Here is a 17444-nt window from a genome sequence, read left to right on the forward strand (position 1 = left end):
TGCGGTTCAAACTCTTACCTACAACCACAAACAGACTGTCAGAATCACAAATAGAATCAGAAATCTAACACATCCAAAGGATATGATCATACACTATGTGCCTTGTCAAAAAAAAAAACAGTGACCAGCTCAACTCCAGCAAAGTCCACTGAAACATCAATCATAACGGGAATTATGAAATGGTACCACTTAGTGTTTGCTGCCACTTAAGCATATTTAATGAGTTTCTGAAAAAAAAAAAAAAAGAGCAAAAAGTAATAAATGTCTCATTTATCACTGTGTGAGCACTGAAAACTTACCACATTTGACAGATAAAGGAAGCTGACCCTTATCAACCCTTGACCTTTCCCTGCAGCAGAAATGGGAACACCTGCCAGAGGACACCCAGAATCAAGGGGACTCTATCCTGCCATGGTCAGGTGGACGACAGAAGCCTAAATGAATGGGGTGAATGGAGACAAGATCACGACTGTGGCAGAAGGCGAACACCCTCTTAGCCCACATTACCTCCCAAGGTGTCTCTGAGAAGTAGATGAGGCCTGCTGGAAGACAGACAGTCCAATGTGGATAATAAACAACCTATACCAGAGGTCTTACCATGGTCAGATAAGCCTTCCAGCAATATAATAATCTCCTAAAAAAGGCAAAAAAGATGAGTTGCAGTTGTCATGAACTTATTTCTAATGGAAATAAAAGGCCCAGTATGCAGGGTTGACACTCATGTCAGGGAAGTCTGTAGCCTTTTGGAGCCCACATGAGGGGTACCACTAGAAATTCCCTAGCCCAGTGTGGTCGTTAAACTACTACTCACTACTGATCTTCCAGATTGGTGGGGAGGAATCTGTATCCTGTAGTCTTTGGAGAGTGAAGAAAGAACTCAAGCCCTGGGAACAGCTGGTGAAAAACTCTGGGGTGCAAACTATTTTCTCTTCCCTCTTTCTAGTTGCAGGTGATGACATGGGATGGAATAGAATAATTCAGTCTGCAAATACCTGGCTCCAACACTGATGCTACAGGCAAAGCTTTGGGTTCTTTGATTATGGTTTTATAAGACACCAGGCCTGATGATAATAAGTGGGAAAGGCTTATCTCACAGGGCGGGAAAGTTGTCGAGGACTGGATTAGGGGGCAACTAAGCAATCTAGACATCTGTAAATCCATGGCTCCTGATGAGATGAATCCATAAGTGCTGGGGGAGCTGGCACAAGTCATTGTTAGGTCACCCCGCATAATCTTTGGTAAGTCGTGAGGAACAGAGAGGGGGCTGAGGACTGGAGAAATGTCACTCCAGTCTTCAAAACGAGTAAGGAGGAGGATCCAGGTAACAACAGACCATTCAGCCTCAGCTCCAGGCAACCTATCCTCAGTGCTGCCTTAGGAACAGAGGACTAAGAAAGGTCACTGGGAGCAGTCAGCACAGTTTTACCACGGGAAAGTCACATTTGACCAGTCTGATAGTCTTTTATGAGTATATGACATTGTCTCCCACAGCATCCTTGCAGCTAAACTGAGGAAGTGTGGCCTGTGTGATCAGGTAGTGAGGTGGATTGTGAACTGGTTGAAGGAAAGAAGTCAGAGAGCTCTGGTCAATGGGACAGAATCTATCTGGGTGGAGGCCTGTATCTAGTGGAGTCTCTCAAGGGTCAGTACGAGGACCAGTACTACTCAATACATTCATCAGCAACCTCGATGAGGGAACAAAGAGCACTGTCAGCAAGTTTGCTGATGACAAAACTGGGAGGAGTGGCTGACACACCTGAATGTTGTACTGCTACTGAGCAGGTCCTAGACATGCTAGAGTTGGGCAGGGAGAAATTTACTGAAATACAAGTCTAGGGACTTGCGTCTGGGAAATAACAAACCCCATGGACCAGTATAGGTTGGAGGAGCAGCTCTGACGAAAGGGACCTAGCAGTCCTGGTGGACAACAGGATAACCATGAGCCAGCAACATAGACAAGAATGTCAAGAGCAGACTAGGGTTTATCAGAAGAGGTGTGCTTAGTTAAGTCAAGACAGGTTTCTCCTCTCCCTCCATGCTGACCTGGTGAGGACACATCTGCAATCCTCTGTAAGGTTCTGTGTCCTTCAGGAAGAATAGGGAAGTGCTTTTAAAAGTCCAGATGATTAAGGAATGGAAAGGCTCTTCAGCTTGGAGGAGACTGAGGGGTGACCTCACTGAGGTTTTTTAAATGTGAAGGGCAAATGTCAGAAGGACAGAGATAGGCTCTCCTCAGTAATGTCAAATGACAGGACAAAGGGCAACAGGTGCAAGCTGGAACACAGGAAGCTCAACATAAAGAAAAGGAAAAAAGCTTTTTCACTTAGTGACAAAACACTGGAACAGGCTGTGGAGAGAGGTTGTGGAGTCTCCTTCTCTGGAAACATTCAAAACCGATCTGGATGAGTTCCTGTGTGACATTCTCTTGGTGGTCCTGCTCTGACAGAGGGGTTGGATTAGATGATCTTTCAAAGTCCCTTTCAACCTCTAATATTCTGTGATTATGTAAAAAGACTCCATGCTTAAGTCAAGAGCTGAGACTGCTGCTGAGGAAGAAAACCGTATTACTTATATGTGCCCAGAAAGTCCTTAAGATATATAATAGAGTTCCCCAAACGATGACCAAAGACAGCCTATGCTAGAGCTCTTTTGTTACATACAGGATATTTTTGCTACTAATGTTTGATGATCTGCCTTGTATAGGAAAACTGATCACTTTTACCACTACTTCTTGCCATTTCAAAATTCCAAGGCTTTTCTCACTTTGCCATGTACAGAAGCAAGTTTGCAGATTTAACATAGGCTAGACACAGTACATCCAGATAAAAGTAAGCACGAAAATTCTTACTTAAAAAAAATCATTATTCTTAAAAATGAAAGAATCAGAATGTATCATAAAATGCAAAGTTGTATTCTCTAAAAATGGAAATCCAAAATACATCCAAATAAATGGCAACATGTAAAGTACTTAAGATTGTTGGGAGGAGATTCCTATTTTTGCTCAAGAAACTCATGATTAGAAAATTCAGATATAACAATGACATGAAAACTAGTTAACAACATTTTATCCTTTTCAGTATTGACAGAAATAAAGAAGATAGCATAATTACAAATCTAAATTGCAACTTTGGAAGCAGGAAATTTTAGTTCTATGATGTAGCATAATAGTTTTCACCCTGCTATGCCTGATTCTTCAGGGTTCAGATCTACAAATGAAGTATGTCTCAGCTCTCTTTTTGGTGCCATTTCCTCCTACACCAAAGACAGTGAGAGATGTTAAAAATTACAGTATTCTGCCCTCTCCCCTATTGGCTTGGCATTAGCACTCCCAGCAACAATCAATAGCTCACCAGTGCAACACAAGGGTAATCTTCTGTTGGCTTTTCTGTCACTTCAACATGGTATAAGAGCTCTTGACCAGGGTCAAACAAGTGTCAGTGTTGCTGTGGGGAAGGATGGTGGATGAATATAGCCAAACAGCATTCCTCCGCTGTCTGCAGTTAGATTACGTGAGTACAGAGCTCTAGAGTCACTCTTTCAAAAGTGTTGAACTTGTATTAAATGTGACCGGCAAGAAACCTGGATACATTTTTTTCACATTGCTAAGAGCTGCACCTTAAGACAGTTACAAGAAACTCGAAATTTTGTCTAGGAGCTATTTTGAGAAGAAAACACAGTTAAGCTCTAACATGACAAGAAGCTGAAGAATAACTAATTGAGACTTTTGCCAATCCTTTTCCAATTTCACTAACATTTTTAAAAGGATGTTTTGGTTAAGTCTAAATACATGTCATTTCTGTTCAGGCTTGCAGAAGAACACCACCTTCCTCAAAATGAAAACAGATGAGAGAAGCTTGCTTGTTTGTTGTTGGTTTTCTTTTTCAATCAAGATTTCAACTTGCTTCCAGAATGAAAGACAATGAAGTTCTTCTGCAGCGACCACACAAAATAAAACCAAATATTAGCCAATGTACAGGGTTAACCCTCCAGGGGGAGTGACCTTGAACCTGACCCTAGGTGGTCTTCACCCCTCACCAGGGAGTGGGTCTGAACACTACCAGGTGATGGTTAGCCCACTCCCCTTTCCTGTCTAAAGATCCATAAAAGCAGAGGGACTTCCTGTTCTCTCTCTCTGCACTCCCTGCCTCCCTGCTTACCAGCATCACTACCCTGTTCCTGGTTCTTACTACGTGGCCATCACCCACAAGGTGGACAAACCCCTTAACATCAAAATCTGGTTGTATTTACACATTTTGTATTTGTTTTCCCTTTCCTACACCTTTGTAACTTCCCTACCTCAGATACCTTTTTAATTTATTGTTAATCTTCTCTTTTTTACTTCCAAATCAGAGTGATTATTTATTTGCATGTGCTTACCTTTTTCCTCTCTCTGCATCTAATTCCTCTCCTTTGGGAAAGAAGGGGGAAAAGGGAAGGGCACTCTGTCAATTGTTATTTGGTTCTATCAAATATATTTGAGTTTCTGGGAATTTAAATTAGAACCAAGACGTAGCCATAAACTTAAGCAGAGCACTTACTGTAAACAAAGGAGAAGTAACAATGGCCAAAATCTATGAAGCCGTGCTATTTCATTTCATCTCTACCCTTAGTTACAGGCTGGAATACAGAGAAGAATAGGAAAGCGTATTTGATGAACAAGTGGCTCAGAGGTTGGTGCCTCCAACATAACTTTGGATTCTTTGATCTTGGGGAACTTCATCTTGCCACAGGTCTGCAATCAGCAGATGAGATACAACTGTCACAGAAGGGGAGAAGAACCCTGGCACATAAGCTGTCTGGGCTTGTTAAGAGGGCTTTAAACTAGAATGGAAGGGGGAGGGGGTTAAACATGACAGCACCAGAGATAAATCTAAGGGAATTGAGGATGGTAGGCTAGAGCTAGAGGTAAAAGCAGCAGCCCAGCTGAAGTGCATGTACACTAATGCACAAAGTATGGGTAACAAACAAGAGGAGCTGGAAGCTCTGGTGCTGGAGGGAAACTATGATATTGTCGCCATCACTGAAACATGGTGGGATGGCTCACATGATTGGAGTGCTGTAATCAATGGCTACAGACTCTTCAGGAGAGACAGGCAAGGAAGAAAGAGCAGGGGAGTGGCACTGTATATTAGGGATGCTCTGGATGCCATGGAGGTAGAAATCAAGGATGATCAAGTTGAGACATTATGGGTGAGACTTAAGGCGAAGGCCAACATGGCTGATATCCTGGTTGGAATCTGTTACAGACCACCCAACCAGGAAGAAGAGGTTGATTTATTACTCTTTAAGCAACTGGAGGCTGCCTCAAGATCACCTGCCCTTGTTCTGGTGGGCGACTTTAACCTACCAGACATCTGCTGGGAGTTAAACACTGCAGAGAAGAAGCAGTCTAGAAGGTTTCTGCAATGTGTGGAAGACAACTTCCTATCCCAGCTGTTACGTGAGCCTACCGGGGGGCAGCCCTGCTTGACCTGCTGCTCACAAATAGAGAGGGGCTGGTAGGGGATGTGGTGGTTGGAGGCTGCCTGGGGTCCAGTGACCATGAAATTATAGAGTTTTCAATACATGGAGAAACCAGGAGGGGCATCAACAGAACCTCCACGCTGGACTTCCGAAGGGCAGACTTCAGCCTATTTAAGGAACTAATTCAGAAAGTTCCTTGGGAAATAGCCCTTGAAAACAAAGGGGTCCAGGAAGGTTGGATCTACTTCAAAAAAGAACTCCTAAAGGCACAGGAGTAGGCAGTGCCACTAAGCTGGAAGATGAGCCGACGAGGGAGGCAGCCAGGCTGGATGGGCAGGGAGCTACTGAAGGAATTAAAGATTAAAAAGAGAGTGTATCACCTTTGGAAGAGAGGGGAGGTGTCCCAGGAGAAGTTCAAGGAAGTTGCTAGGTCTTGTAGAGGAAAAATTAGAGAGGCAAAAGCCCACTTGGAGCTCAGGCTGGCCACAGCTGTCAAGGAAAATAAAAAGTGTTTATTTAAATACATGAATGGCAAGAGAAGGGCCAAGGACAACCTCCAGTCCTTATTAGATAGAGAGGGGAACATAGTGACAAAGGATGAGGAAAAGGCAGAGGTGCTTAACATCTTCTTTGCCTCAATCTTCAATAGTGGGACAGGTTGTCTCCAGGACAGCTGGACTCCTGAAGTGGTGGATGGAGTCAGGGACCAGTACAGTCCCCCTCTAATCCATAAGGAAGCAGTAAGGGACCTGCTGCGTCATTTGGATCCTCAGAAGTCCATGGGACCGGATGGGATCCACCCTAGGGTGCTGAGAGAGCTGGCAGCTGAGCTGGCCAAGCCACTCTCCATCATTTATCAGCAGTCCTGGCTCACTGGAGAGGTCCCTGAAGACTGGAAGCTGGCCAATGTGATACCCATTCACAAGAAGGGTAGTAAGGAGGAGCTAGAAAACTACAGACCTGTGAGCCTGACCTCAGTGCCAGGCAAGGTCATGGAACAGGTCATCTTGGGTGCCATCACAAAGCACCTACAGGATGGCCAAAGGATCAGGCCCAGCCAGCATGGGTTTAGGAAGGGCAGGTCCTGCCTCACCAACCTGATCTCCTTTTATGATCAGGTTACCCACCTGGTGAATGTGGGGAAGGCTGTGGATGTAGTCTACTTGGACTTCAGCAAAGCCTTTGACACTGTCTGCCACAAGAAGCTCCTAGCCAAGCTAGCAGCTCACGGTTTGGACAGATACACTCTGTGATGGATCAAGAACTGGCTGGATGGCAGAGCTCAGAGAGTGGTGGTGAATGGTGCCACATCCAGTTGGCAGCCAGTCACTAGTGGTGTTCCCCAAGGATCAGTGCTGGGCCCAGTCCTGTTCAATATCTTTATTGATGACCTGGACGAGGGGATTGAGTCCAGCATCAGTAAGCTTGCAGATGACACCAAGCTAGGAGTAGGTGTTGATCTGTTGGAAAGTAGGAGAGCCCTGCAGAGGGACCTGGACAGGCTGGATGGGTGGGCAGAGGCCAATGGGATGAGATTTAACAAGGCCAAGTGCAGGGTTCTGCACTTTGGCCACAACAACCCCAAGCAGCGCTACAGGCTGGGGACTGAGTGGCTGGAGAGCAGTCAGGAGGAAAGGGACCTGGGGGTACTGATAGACAGTAAGCTGAAGATGAGCCAGCAGTGTGCCCAGGTGGCCAAGACAGTCAATGGCATCCTGGCCTGCATCAGGAACAGTGTGGCCAGTAGGACAAGGGAGGTTATTCTTCCCCTGTACTCAGCACTGGTCAGACCACACCCTGAGTACTGTGTCCAGTTCTGGGCCCCTCAATTCAAGAAGGATGTTGAGGTACTGGAACGTGTCCAGAGAAGGGCAACAAAGCTGGTGAGGGGTCTGGAGCACAAATCCTATGAGGAGAGGTTGAGGGAGCTGGGCCTGTTTAGCCTGGAGAAGAGGAGGCTCAGGGGTGATCTTATTACTGTCTACAACTACCTGAAGGGACATTGTAGCCAGGTAGGGGGTGGCCTCTTCTCCCAGGCAACCAGCAATAGAACAAGGGGACACAGTCTCAAGTTGTGCCAGGGTAGGTACAGGCTGGATATTAGGAAGAAGTTCTTCACAGAGAGAGTGATTTGCCACTGGAATGGGCTGCCCAGGGAGGTGGTGGAGGCACCGTCCCTGGGGGTCTTCAAGAAAAGACTGGATGAGGCACTCAGTGCCATGGTCTAGTTGGCTGGATAGGGCTGGGTGATAGGTTGGACTGGATGATCTTGGAGGTCTCTTCCAACCTGGTTGATTCTATGATTCTATGATTCTATTTTACAGTAGTTAAAAGACAAGGGCTCTTCAAATAAGCAGAAGACCAGAATGAGACCAATGATTCAGCTAAGGATGGTTGGTTTCTGTGTGAAGCTCAGCTTGCATGTGTGATATTCCATTCCCTCCTAATTAGAGCCATCACCGAGATATCATCTGGAACATTTGAGCTTTTAAAACACCATTTGTTTACCCTGCAATTACATTAAATCCACAGAATACAGCCTATCTTGACAGACTTTAATCCTTAGCTTCCTGTAGTGCATTTCAATTAGGCTCATTGAGCATATAATTTTGTTCCTGCCGAGTAACAAAATAAATCTCACTACTTTGCATTCACGAGCCTCAGCTCCTCATAAAAATTTCAATGGCTTCAAATCCAGGAGCTCTTGAAGGCACAGGAGCTGGCAGTTCCCATGTGCCGAAAGATGAGCTGACGGGGAAGGCGAACAGCCTGGATGAGTAAACAGCTCCTGAAGGAACTGGAGGAAAAAAAGAGGGTGTATCACCTCTCGAAGGAGGGGAAGGCTTCTCCTGACGTGTTTAAGGAGGTAGCCAGACTATGCAGGAGAAAAATTAGAGAGGCTAAGGCCCAGCTAGAACTTAGGCTGGCCACTTCCATGAAAGAAAACAAAAAGCACTTTTATAAATTTATCAACGCTAAAAGGAAGGGCAAGAAGAGCCTCCACTCCTTACTGGACCAGGAGGGGAACACTGTAACTGATGACGAAGAAAAGGCTGAGGTCCTGAATGCCTTCTTCGCCTCAGTTTTTAACAGTAAGGAGGGAGGAGTTCAGGGCAAGTGGCCTCTTGAACTGGGGGATGGGGTCGGGGAGCAGTGTGTTCCCCTGGAAATTCATGAAGAATTAGTTCAGGACCTGCTGAGCCATCTGGACACCCACAAGTCCATGGGACCAGATGGGATCCATCCCAGGGTGCTGAGAGAGCTGGCAGATGAGCTGGCCAAGCCGCTCTCCATCATTTTCCAGCAGTCCTGGCTCACTGGAGAGGTCCCAGGAGACTGGAAAATGGCCAACGTGGTCCCCATCCAAAGGAAGGGTCAGATGGAGGAACCTGGGAACTACAGACCTGTCAGCCTGACCTCAGTGCCAGGGAAACTGATGGAGCAGGTTATCTTGGGGGTGACAAGAGCGCACCTGAGGGATGGCAAAGGGCTCAGGTCCAGCCAGCATGGGTTTAGGAAGGGCAGATCCTGCCTTTCTAACCTGATCTCCTTCTATGATCAGGTGACCCGCTTGGTGGATGTGGGGAGGCCTGTGGATGTGGTCTATCTGGACTTCAGCAAGGCCTTTGACACTGTCCCCCACAGCAAACTGCTGGCTAAGCTGTCAGCCCATGGCTTGGATGGCAACACTTTGTGCTGGGTTAGGAACTGGCTGGAGGGCCGGACCCAGAGAGTGGTGGTGAATGGTGCCACATCCAGCTGGCGGCCAGTCACTAGTGGTGTCCCTCAGGGATCAGTGCTGGGCCCCACCCTCTTTAACATCTTCATTGATGATCTGGATGAGGGCATGGAGTCTGTCATCAGCAAGTTTGCAGATGACACTAATCTGGGGGCAGATGTGACTGAGCTGGAAGGCAGAAGGGCTCTGCAGCGGGACCTTGACCACCTGGACAGATGGACAGAGTCCAATGGGATAGGGTTCAATAGCTCCAAGTGCAGGGTGCTGCACTTTGGCCACAACAACCCCATGCAGAGATACAGGCTAGGGTCGGTGTGGCTGGAGAGCAGCCAGACAGAGAGGGATCTGGGGGTGCTGATTGATACCCGCCTGAACATGAGCCAGCAGTGTGCCCAGGTGGCCAAGAGAGCCAATGGCATCCTGGCCTGCATCAGGAATGGTGTGGTCAGCAGGAGCAGGGAGGTCATTCTGCCCCTGTACTCTGCACTGGTTAGACCACACCTTGAGTACTGTGTTCAGTTCTGGGCCCCCCAGTTTAAAAGGGACATTGAGATGCTTGAGTGTGTCCAGAGAAGGGCGACGAGGCTGGTGAGAGGCCCTGAGCACAAGCCCTATGAGGAGAGGCTGAGGGAGCTGGGATTGTTTAGCCTGGAGAAGAGGAGGCTCAGGGGTGACCTTATTGCTGTCTACAACTACCTGAGGGGTGGTTGTGGCCAGGGGGAGGTTGCTCTCTTCTCTCAGGTGGCCAGCGCCAGAACGAGAGGACACAGCCTCAGGCTGCGCCAAGGGAGATTTAGGCTTGAGGTGAGGAGAAAGTTCTTCACTGAGAGACTCATTGGACACTGGAGTGGGCTGCCCGGGGATGTGGTGGAGTCGCCGTCCCTGGGGCAGTTCAAGGCAAGGTTGGACGTGGCACTTGGTGCCATGGTCTAGCCTTGAGCTCTGTGGTAAAGGGTTGGACTTGACGATCTGTGAGGTCTCTTCCAACCCTGATGATACTGTGAAATCTCCAAACTGAAGTTTCTATTAGCCTGACATCTCATATATCAGAAACTACAAACACATTACCTAAAACTAACACAGTGTATCATGAGACTATCTAAGAAGTATTCTAACTTACCAAATTCTGAATTTTCTACCAGATTCTCTAATTCCCCTGTGTTATGAAACTACCCAGCTGGCTTTGGGATAAGAAAGCAAGTTGATTTACCACAGTTAGAGACTAAGGTCATTTACAATCAGCAGGTGTTTTTGTTCAATAAAGATCTGCAAAGCTGGCCTGCCAAAGAGATGAATGAAGCAAGGCTTAAATAAACACCTAACTTCAAAACAGTTTCTGAGGGACGGGGTGCCTGAAGACTAATTAACTGCAATTTTAATATTAAGTTGACAACCCTCGACATGCTGAAGAGGAGAAATCAACATATACAACTTCACTGAAAGAGTCATTGGATACTGGAATGGGCTGCCTGGGGAGGTGGTGGAGCCGCCATCCCTGCAGGTGCTCAAGGCAGGATTGGACGTGGCACTTGGTGCCAGTCTAGCCTTGAGCTCTGTGGTAAAGGGTTGGACTCGATGATCTATGAGGTCTTTTCCAACCTTGGTGATTCTGTGATACTGTGATGTTACTCAAGGGTACTCCTAAATCATGCTAAATGTCACCTAGAAGGCAGAGACAACCTGGGCAGAGGTATAAACCCCATGAGATGGACATCTTAGTTTGCTGGCTCTGACACCACAGAGCATGTGTTCTGATGACAGCGGTACAAGGTGGGATGCAACACGTCAGCCAGCACAAGTACCACCACTAATAGCAGCAGCAGCAAGGGGAGAAGGCAGAGACGAGGAGGCTAAATGGGATGTGCTCTTTTTCCTCCACCCAAGACAGGGACGTCTTCCTTGGGGAGAACTGCACCTTCAAAATGCAGCTCAACTTTTGCTGCACTATAGTTAGAGCTACAGCAAAGCTGTGCATCTTCAACAGTGTCAGATATTAGAGTTCATTAATCCTGAGACCATCTTTGCTAACATTTCTAGTATATTAGAGCTACAGCAAAGGTGAATCTCCAACTTTGTGAGATGTTATCCCAGATTTGCTCATCCTGAGACAACTTCCAGTCAGCACATTTATCACCAGCAATTCCAAATACTATTGCACCTGTTTCTTTAGAACAATTAAACCACTTGACTGTTTTAAACTCTGAGCTGTGTCAGCGCAAGTCCTTGAGGCACTGAAAAGTGGAAGCAAAAGTTAATTTCGCCAAGTAGTTCCAGAAGGAGACCTGAGCTCTGACAGAGGTGAGCATTGGGGGTGTTTTATCTCAACACAATGATGTGCTGTAGTGGGTTGACTCCAACCAGCAGCTAAGCAATCACACACCACCCAAGCACCTCCCTATCTTGTAGGAGGTTGGGGAAATGGAAAGAAGGGGAGAAGATTCAGGGACACAGACAGAGTTTGACAGAGGAAGCAAAAGCTGTGGGCACAAGGAAAGCAAATTCTTTCACTACTTCCCACTGGCCAAGTAGGCATCTAGACTCTTTTCAGAAAACAAGGCCTCAGCATGACAAACATGACAACATCCACTTTGTATGCTGTTCTCCAAGCTTTTATGATGAACATTATGTCAGCTGGTAGGGAGTATCCCTTGGGTCAGCTGTCCTGGCTATATGTGCTGGGGGAAAAGACGCAGCTGACAGACCTGCAAAAGAGGCTTAGAGACCTGGGGCTGTTTAGTCTGGAGAAGAGAAGACTAAGAGGGGATGTAATAAATATTTGTAAATATCTGAGGGTTGATGTCAGGAGTGTGGGGTGAACAGGCTCTTCTCACTTGTTCCTTGTGATAGGACAAGGAGCAACAGATGTAAGCCGCAGCACAGGAGGTTCCACCTCAACACAAGGGGGAACTTTTTTACTCTAAGGGTCACAGAACACTGGAATGGGCTCCCCAGGTAGGTTGTGGAGTCTTCTTCTTTGGAGACTGTCAAGACCCGTCTGGATGCATTCCTCTGTGACCTGAGATAGACTGTGTGGTCCTGCTCTGGCAGGGGCATTGGACTCAATGATCTCTTTGGGTGTCTTCCAACCCCTGACATCTCATGATCCTGTGAATGCAGATGGTGAAAAAGAGACAGCCTTGATGCTGTGCAGGCACTATTCAGCAATACCTAAAACAAGAAAGTGTTACTAACACTGTTTTTGTCAGAAACTCAGATCACAGAAGCATACAGGCTACTATGAAAAAAAATTACCCCAGCTAACACACCTACTGTAAAGATATTGACAAAAATAAACAGATAAATGTTCTGTCTCCCACCTACCAGAAAAATGACTGTAAGGAACTAGTATTCTCAAAATTGAGTTGTCATCTTAAACAAGTGCTTTAAATAAGGATCAACTGAAGTGCTACATATACAGAACCAGTGAAGGACAAACATGAATAGCAGAGAAATGTATTTTTTGGTAAGAATTCTGCTTTGCTCATTTTAGGAATTTAATGATGCAATCAAAATTAAACCAAGATTCTGTAAAAATATACTCTAATTTAAAATCTAAATTTTAAACAGATTTTCAGTCCCAGAGCCAAAACTGATTAAGGCTTATATGAAGTACATACAATTACTTAAGGCAAGGTCACTGGAATTATTGATTCAAGAAACTACATCATAAAGCAGTGTTTAAATTTAAAAATCAATTTTCCACAGAGAAAGAGATCAGTATGCATTGTAAAATATGCTGCAATATAATGTTTTTTTCAAAGAAAAGTTGTTTTCATCAGTGGGATTCTGCTGGACCAAGCTCACAACTGTTCTCTAACTACAGATGCACAAGCATTCGGAAACCACCACTGCAGCTTACCAGAGTTTTAACTATTTCTTCAAAAGGCCAAAAGAGGAAGTGAGAGCCCTACTACTGGAAGGTTAATTAAACATAGACACAGGATTTGAACCCAGAAAGACAATATAGTTTACTGAAAGTAGGCATTACAGGAGGATACACATTCCATTCTGTACATTTAAGCATCCAATATCTGACTTGATGCTATTAGTATCATCTACATTTTGCATCATCTATTGTTCCTTGGTGAAGTGAAAAAAAAAGTTAAGTTTCACAGGTTGAGTGACCAGACAATGTTATCAGCAAAGGCAGAAGAGCATAAGACCTGACATTTTACATCATGGTATGAATACAGGACTGGAGAGGTGTTGCTTCTTCTGGTGGAAAGGAGAGATTCAGCACAGAATGCACTGCCAAAAGTACCCTCCCCAAAACTACTCTCCTGTTGTTTTATGATGATGCATTAACTAGAAAAAGAAGTGTATTTCAGTTGTGTATGGGACTACTAGCCTCCATATTTACATGCAGAGGGTAATACTGCCCTCCCTAGGTACTATTCTAAACACTGGCTGTGTACTGAGCTATTCTTCCCCAGGAATTACTGCATGCTATCACAGATAAATCTAATCTCTCTTGCAAACTTCACTGTTCTTTCAGAACACAACTGTGAAGACTAGAATAAGGACAAGAAAGTGAGTAACTCTTTAAAAAATCATGTATAGCCTGGAACCTTCTGATGATTATAAATACTGTGGGAATAGTTATGTAGTCCAAATGTCCCTTTTTTTTTTTTTTCATTCACAGTCCTGGAATGCAACACAAGAAAAAAACAAATCTAATAGAACTAATATTTGGGGTGGATCTGATAATTCCGAAGTCTCCAGAGTAAGAAAAGGGATCTTTTTATTACTGTAAAAATCAAGCATCGATCTTGTCTTCCATATGCTTCATGTTTTTTTTAATTTTATAAAACTGTTTTTAGGAAAACAGACTTCCTTCGTAGTATAAGGGAATAAAATTTTCTTTCTACAGTCATCTAACAAAGTACATGTTTGTAACTTTACAGATGACCAGCAGGAATTATTTTTTCCTGTTGAGACTAGTCAGGAGCTATCCCCATACCAGCATAATGTGCCATTATATCCAGCAACAACGAAGCAAAGCCTCACCCACATCCCTTTCCTTTTCATTCCCTATACTGCTATTGCCCATTCAACTGTGCTTCCCCAGGAAGAAACTGCCAATACCAACTGGTCCACAGAAACAGCCATTCCCTGACTTCTGCAAGTCACCAGGAAACGGGACACTGCCTGTGCTAGTTTGAGCCTAGCTGGGATATTTTGTTAAGAAGAATTCGATTGTAGCCTGTGAAAAGGAAACAATGGTGATGTCTACTTCACTCATAGGTTTGCTGAGATGTATAAGAACAAGAACATAAATATAAATAAGGGAGTCGCTCTCTGTCTCTTGGGGCTGCATGAACTTCTCTCCCTAACTTGCTGCGTGACTAATCCATCTGCTTTCTAACTCCCCTGGCCAACTCTCCAAACTACCTTGAGTGTAAGGCGAAGTCTGGGGTAAGGTAGAGGGGTGGGGAGGAGATGGAAGGGTGGTTGGGAGCCCCTCCTGGGGACTCAGGTTTCTGGGAGAGGCGTTATGTTTATGTATTACTTTTTAACTTGTATATTTCTGTATCTATTGCAAATATCTGCTTGTATATTGTGTTAAGCTGTAAATACAAAACTTCATTCAATTTCCAGATCAACTGAGTCTACTCTGGGTGATCTTCCAAAGTGCGGGGGACAGGTAACATCCAAACCATTACAAATACCACAGGGGTGGAACTGGTAAATTCCTAAGTCTCCAGAGTAAGAAAAGGGATCCTTTTATTACTGTAAAAATCAAGCATCAGTATTGTCACACAGTATCACAGTATCATCAGGGTTGGAAGAGACCTCACAGATCATCAAGTCCAACCCTTTACCACAGAGCTCAAGGCTAGACCATGGCACCAAGTGCCACGTCCTTGTCTTCCATTTACTTCTTTTTTTAATCTTATAAAGCTGTTTTTAGGAAAAGAGACTTCTTTGTAGTACAGAATAAGACTACATATTATAAAGGAATACAATTTTCTTTCTATAATCATCAAATAAAGTATATGTTTGTAACTTTACAGATGACCACCTGGAATTATTTTTTCTTGATGAGACTAGCCAGGAGCTATCTCCAAATCAGCACAATGTACCAGTACATCCAGTAACAAAGAAGCAAACCCTCGCCCACATCCCTTTCCTTTCCATTCCCTCTACTGCTATTACCCATTCGATCGTGCTGTCACAGGAAGAATTGTCAGTACCAACTGGCCCACAGAAACAGCAGTACTCTGACTTCTGCAAGTCACCAGGAAATGGGACACTCCCTGCGTTCTCCTTCTTTACCTTCGATCTGCTAAGCACCTTTCAAGCAGAAGACAACTGAGATGCAGCTGCAGCACTACTCCTTCTAAAAACCTTAGGTAAATTTAACATTCACAGATCATGAACAGATTTTTCCTTTTAAAACAGGAATTATCTTTTCTGCATCTTAATCTTACAACTCTCATTTTTCTAAAGTCGTTTCAAATAACCACACCTATGATCAAAGACCCTAGCATAGCCACAACTAATAGAAGCCAATATAATCACTATTAGATTTATAATACTTACATAGCATATGCCTTTTTTTAGATCTAAGAGAAACATTCCTCTGAGATGTTTAAAGATACAATTTCATTATGCTATATATTCAAGTTAATTTCATAGCTTCACCTTGCATACATTAAAAAGATCAACTAATTGCTGCTTTTAGCTTTATTAGAATTTACTCAACAACAGTATCTGAACACTATCTGAATTAACAAGAATAGCACTTCTGGAAGGTCAACTTTGTATTTTACAAAACCCAAAAGCCATCCACTATGCACCAGTTGCAAAGCAAAAGTAAAGATGTTAATATCAATTAAAAAAAAAATAAAAACTCACTCACTGTCTTCTGTGGGAAGGACCTGCAGGGAATAAATCCATTCTATTACATCATCTTTGTTCACCACATCTAAGGAATCCAACATATCCAGACCAGAGAGTGCGAAAAATGCAACTGTCAACCTAAAAGAAAAAGATAAGACTTACATTTCCCACCATAGACATCACGGGGAAATTAACAAATGGTTTAATAAACAAAAATATCTATGAATTCTCAGCTTTTGACAGTGCTGTCAACACAGACCCTAGCTCATAAAGCATGGAGTTTATGTACTGAACAAAATTAAGTTATTTGTACTGTAAACATTTGTCTCTATGAGGCTTTTCATATAAGCCATTCCACCTTTTATATAGTAATGATATTCCAACTCAGATATTAACCTAAGGGCCTGCCTATCTGAAAAAAAAACAACACAAAGATGGATTATTAACATATGGCACATTAGATCTTTGTGATGATTTTTTTATGTGACAATGCTCTAAATAGGCAGTAAGTGAAAGGTAACCCTCAAGAACAGTAAGCTGCCTCTCCTTGGGCCCCAAACCAAACTTCAGATAACTGGAAATTAGATGTCAAACAGCAGGGCTTCATTTGCAACCAGTGAAGGTACAGGACATAAATTACTACCTAGAGGTAATTATTTGTTGTCTTGTGGTATAAAGGAGCCTATATGACTAACTTATTTAAAAACCTGAAATAAAGCACACCAATACAATTGGAACAAATAGGTAGCACACTGAATGTCTCTCATCCAGCTCATTTTCTTCATAAAGGTGTGCTCATACCTTAACTAACACTTTTTGAGGTTTTTGTTTTTATCCTACACCACTGTGGATATTGAACATTAATACTTCTCTCCTTGCAGCATTAAGATCCTTCAAAAAAAGTAAAAAAAAAATAAATCAAACACAGAATAGTATAAAGCTCTTCAAGTATTTGTGGCAGAAACACTAAACTTACTGTGTAATCATTGGATTCTAAAATACACCTCTTTATTATCATTACTGCAAAGTTTATGCATAGAAAACAAAAAAGTATGTTGTACACAAAGTACCTTTATGAAATGAATAATTTTTAGGCAACCTTTTAAAACTCCATGGCTCTTGCCACCGACAACATCTGAAAACCTCAAAATCTGACTGAAAAACCCGCTATTTCAGACAAAGCCACTGCATTTATAAAACTCAAGGCATTTACTATTCAGCTACAATAAATTTCCTTGAAAAATGTGTACTTTAAGATTTTCAGGCACGCTATGTTTGACAATGTTTTATTCTAACACCATGAAAATGAATTCAAGTAGTTGTCTACTTCCAATGAGGCACAAACAACATGTTAATCTCAGCTTTAGAAACTGCTGCAAATTAGCTCAAAACAAAGACT

General features: G+C 43.8%; 1 protein-coding gene across 1 annotated transcript in view; it reads right to left on the reverse strand.

Annotated features, from left to right (window-relative positions):
- Positions 1-17444, reverse strand: part of PGGT1B (protein geranylgeranyltransferase type I subunit beta) — a 75856-nt gene that overhangs the window by 55184 nt on the left and 3228 nt on the right. The window contains 1 exon segment of the mRNA XM_064140090.1: positions 16065-16183. Coding sequence (XP_063996160.1) covers positions 16065-16183 — 119 coding nt within the window.

Source organism: Pogoniulus pusillus, chromosome Z (genome assembly GCF_015220805.1).
Source record: "Pogoniulus pusillus isolate bPogPus1 chromosome Z, bPogPus1.pri, whole genome shotgun sequence".
Classification (NCBI taxonomy): domain Eukaryota; kingdom Metazoa; phylum Chordata; class Aves; order Piciformes; family Lybiidae; genus Pogoniulus; species Pogoniulus pusillus.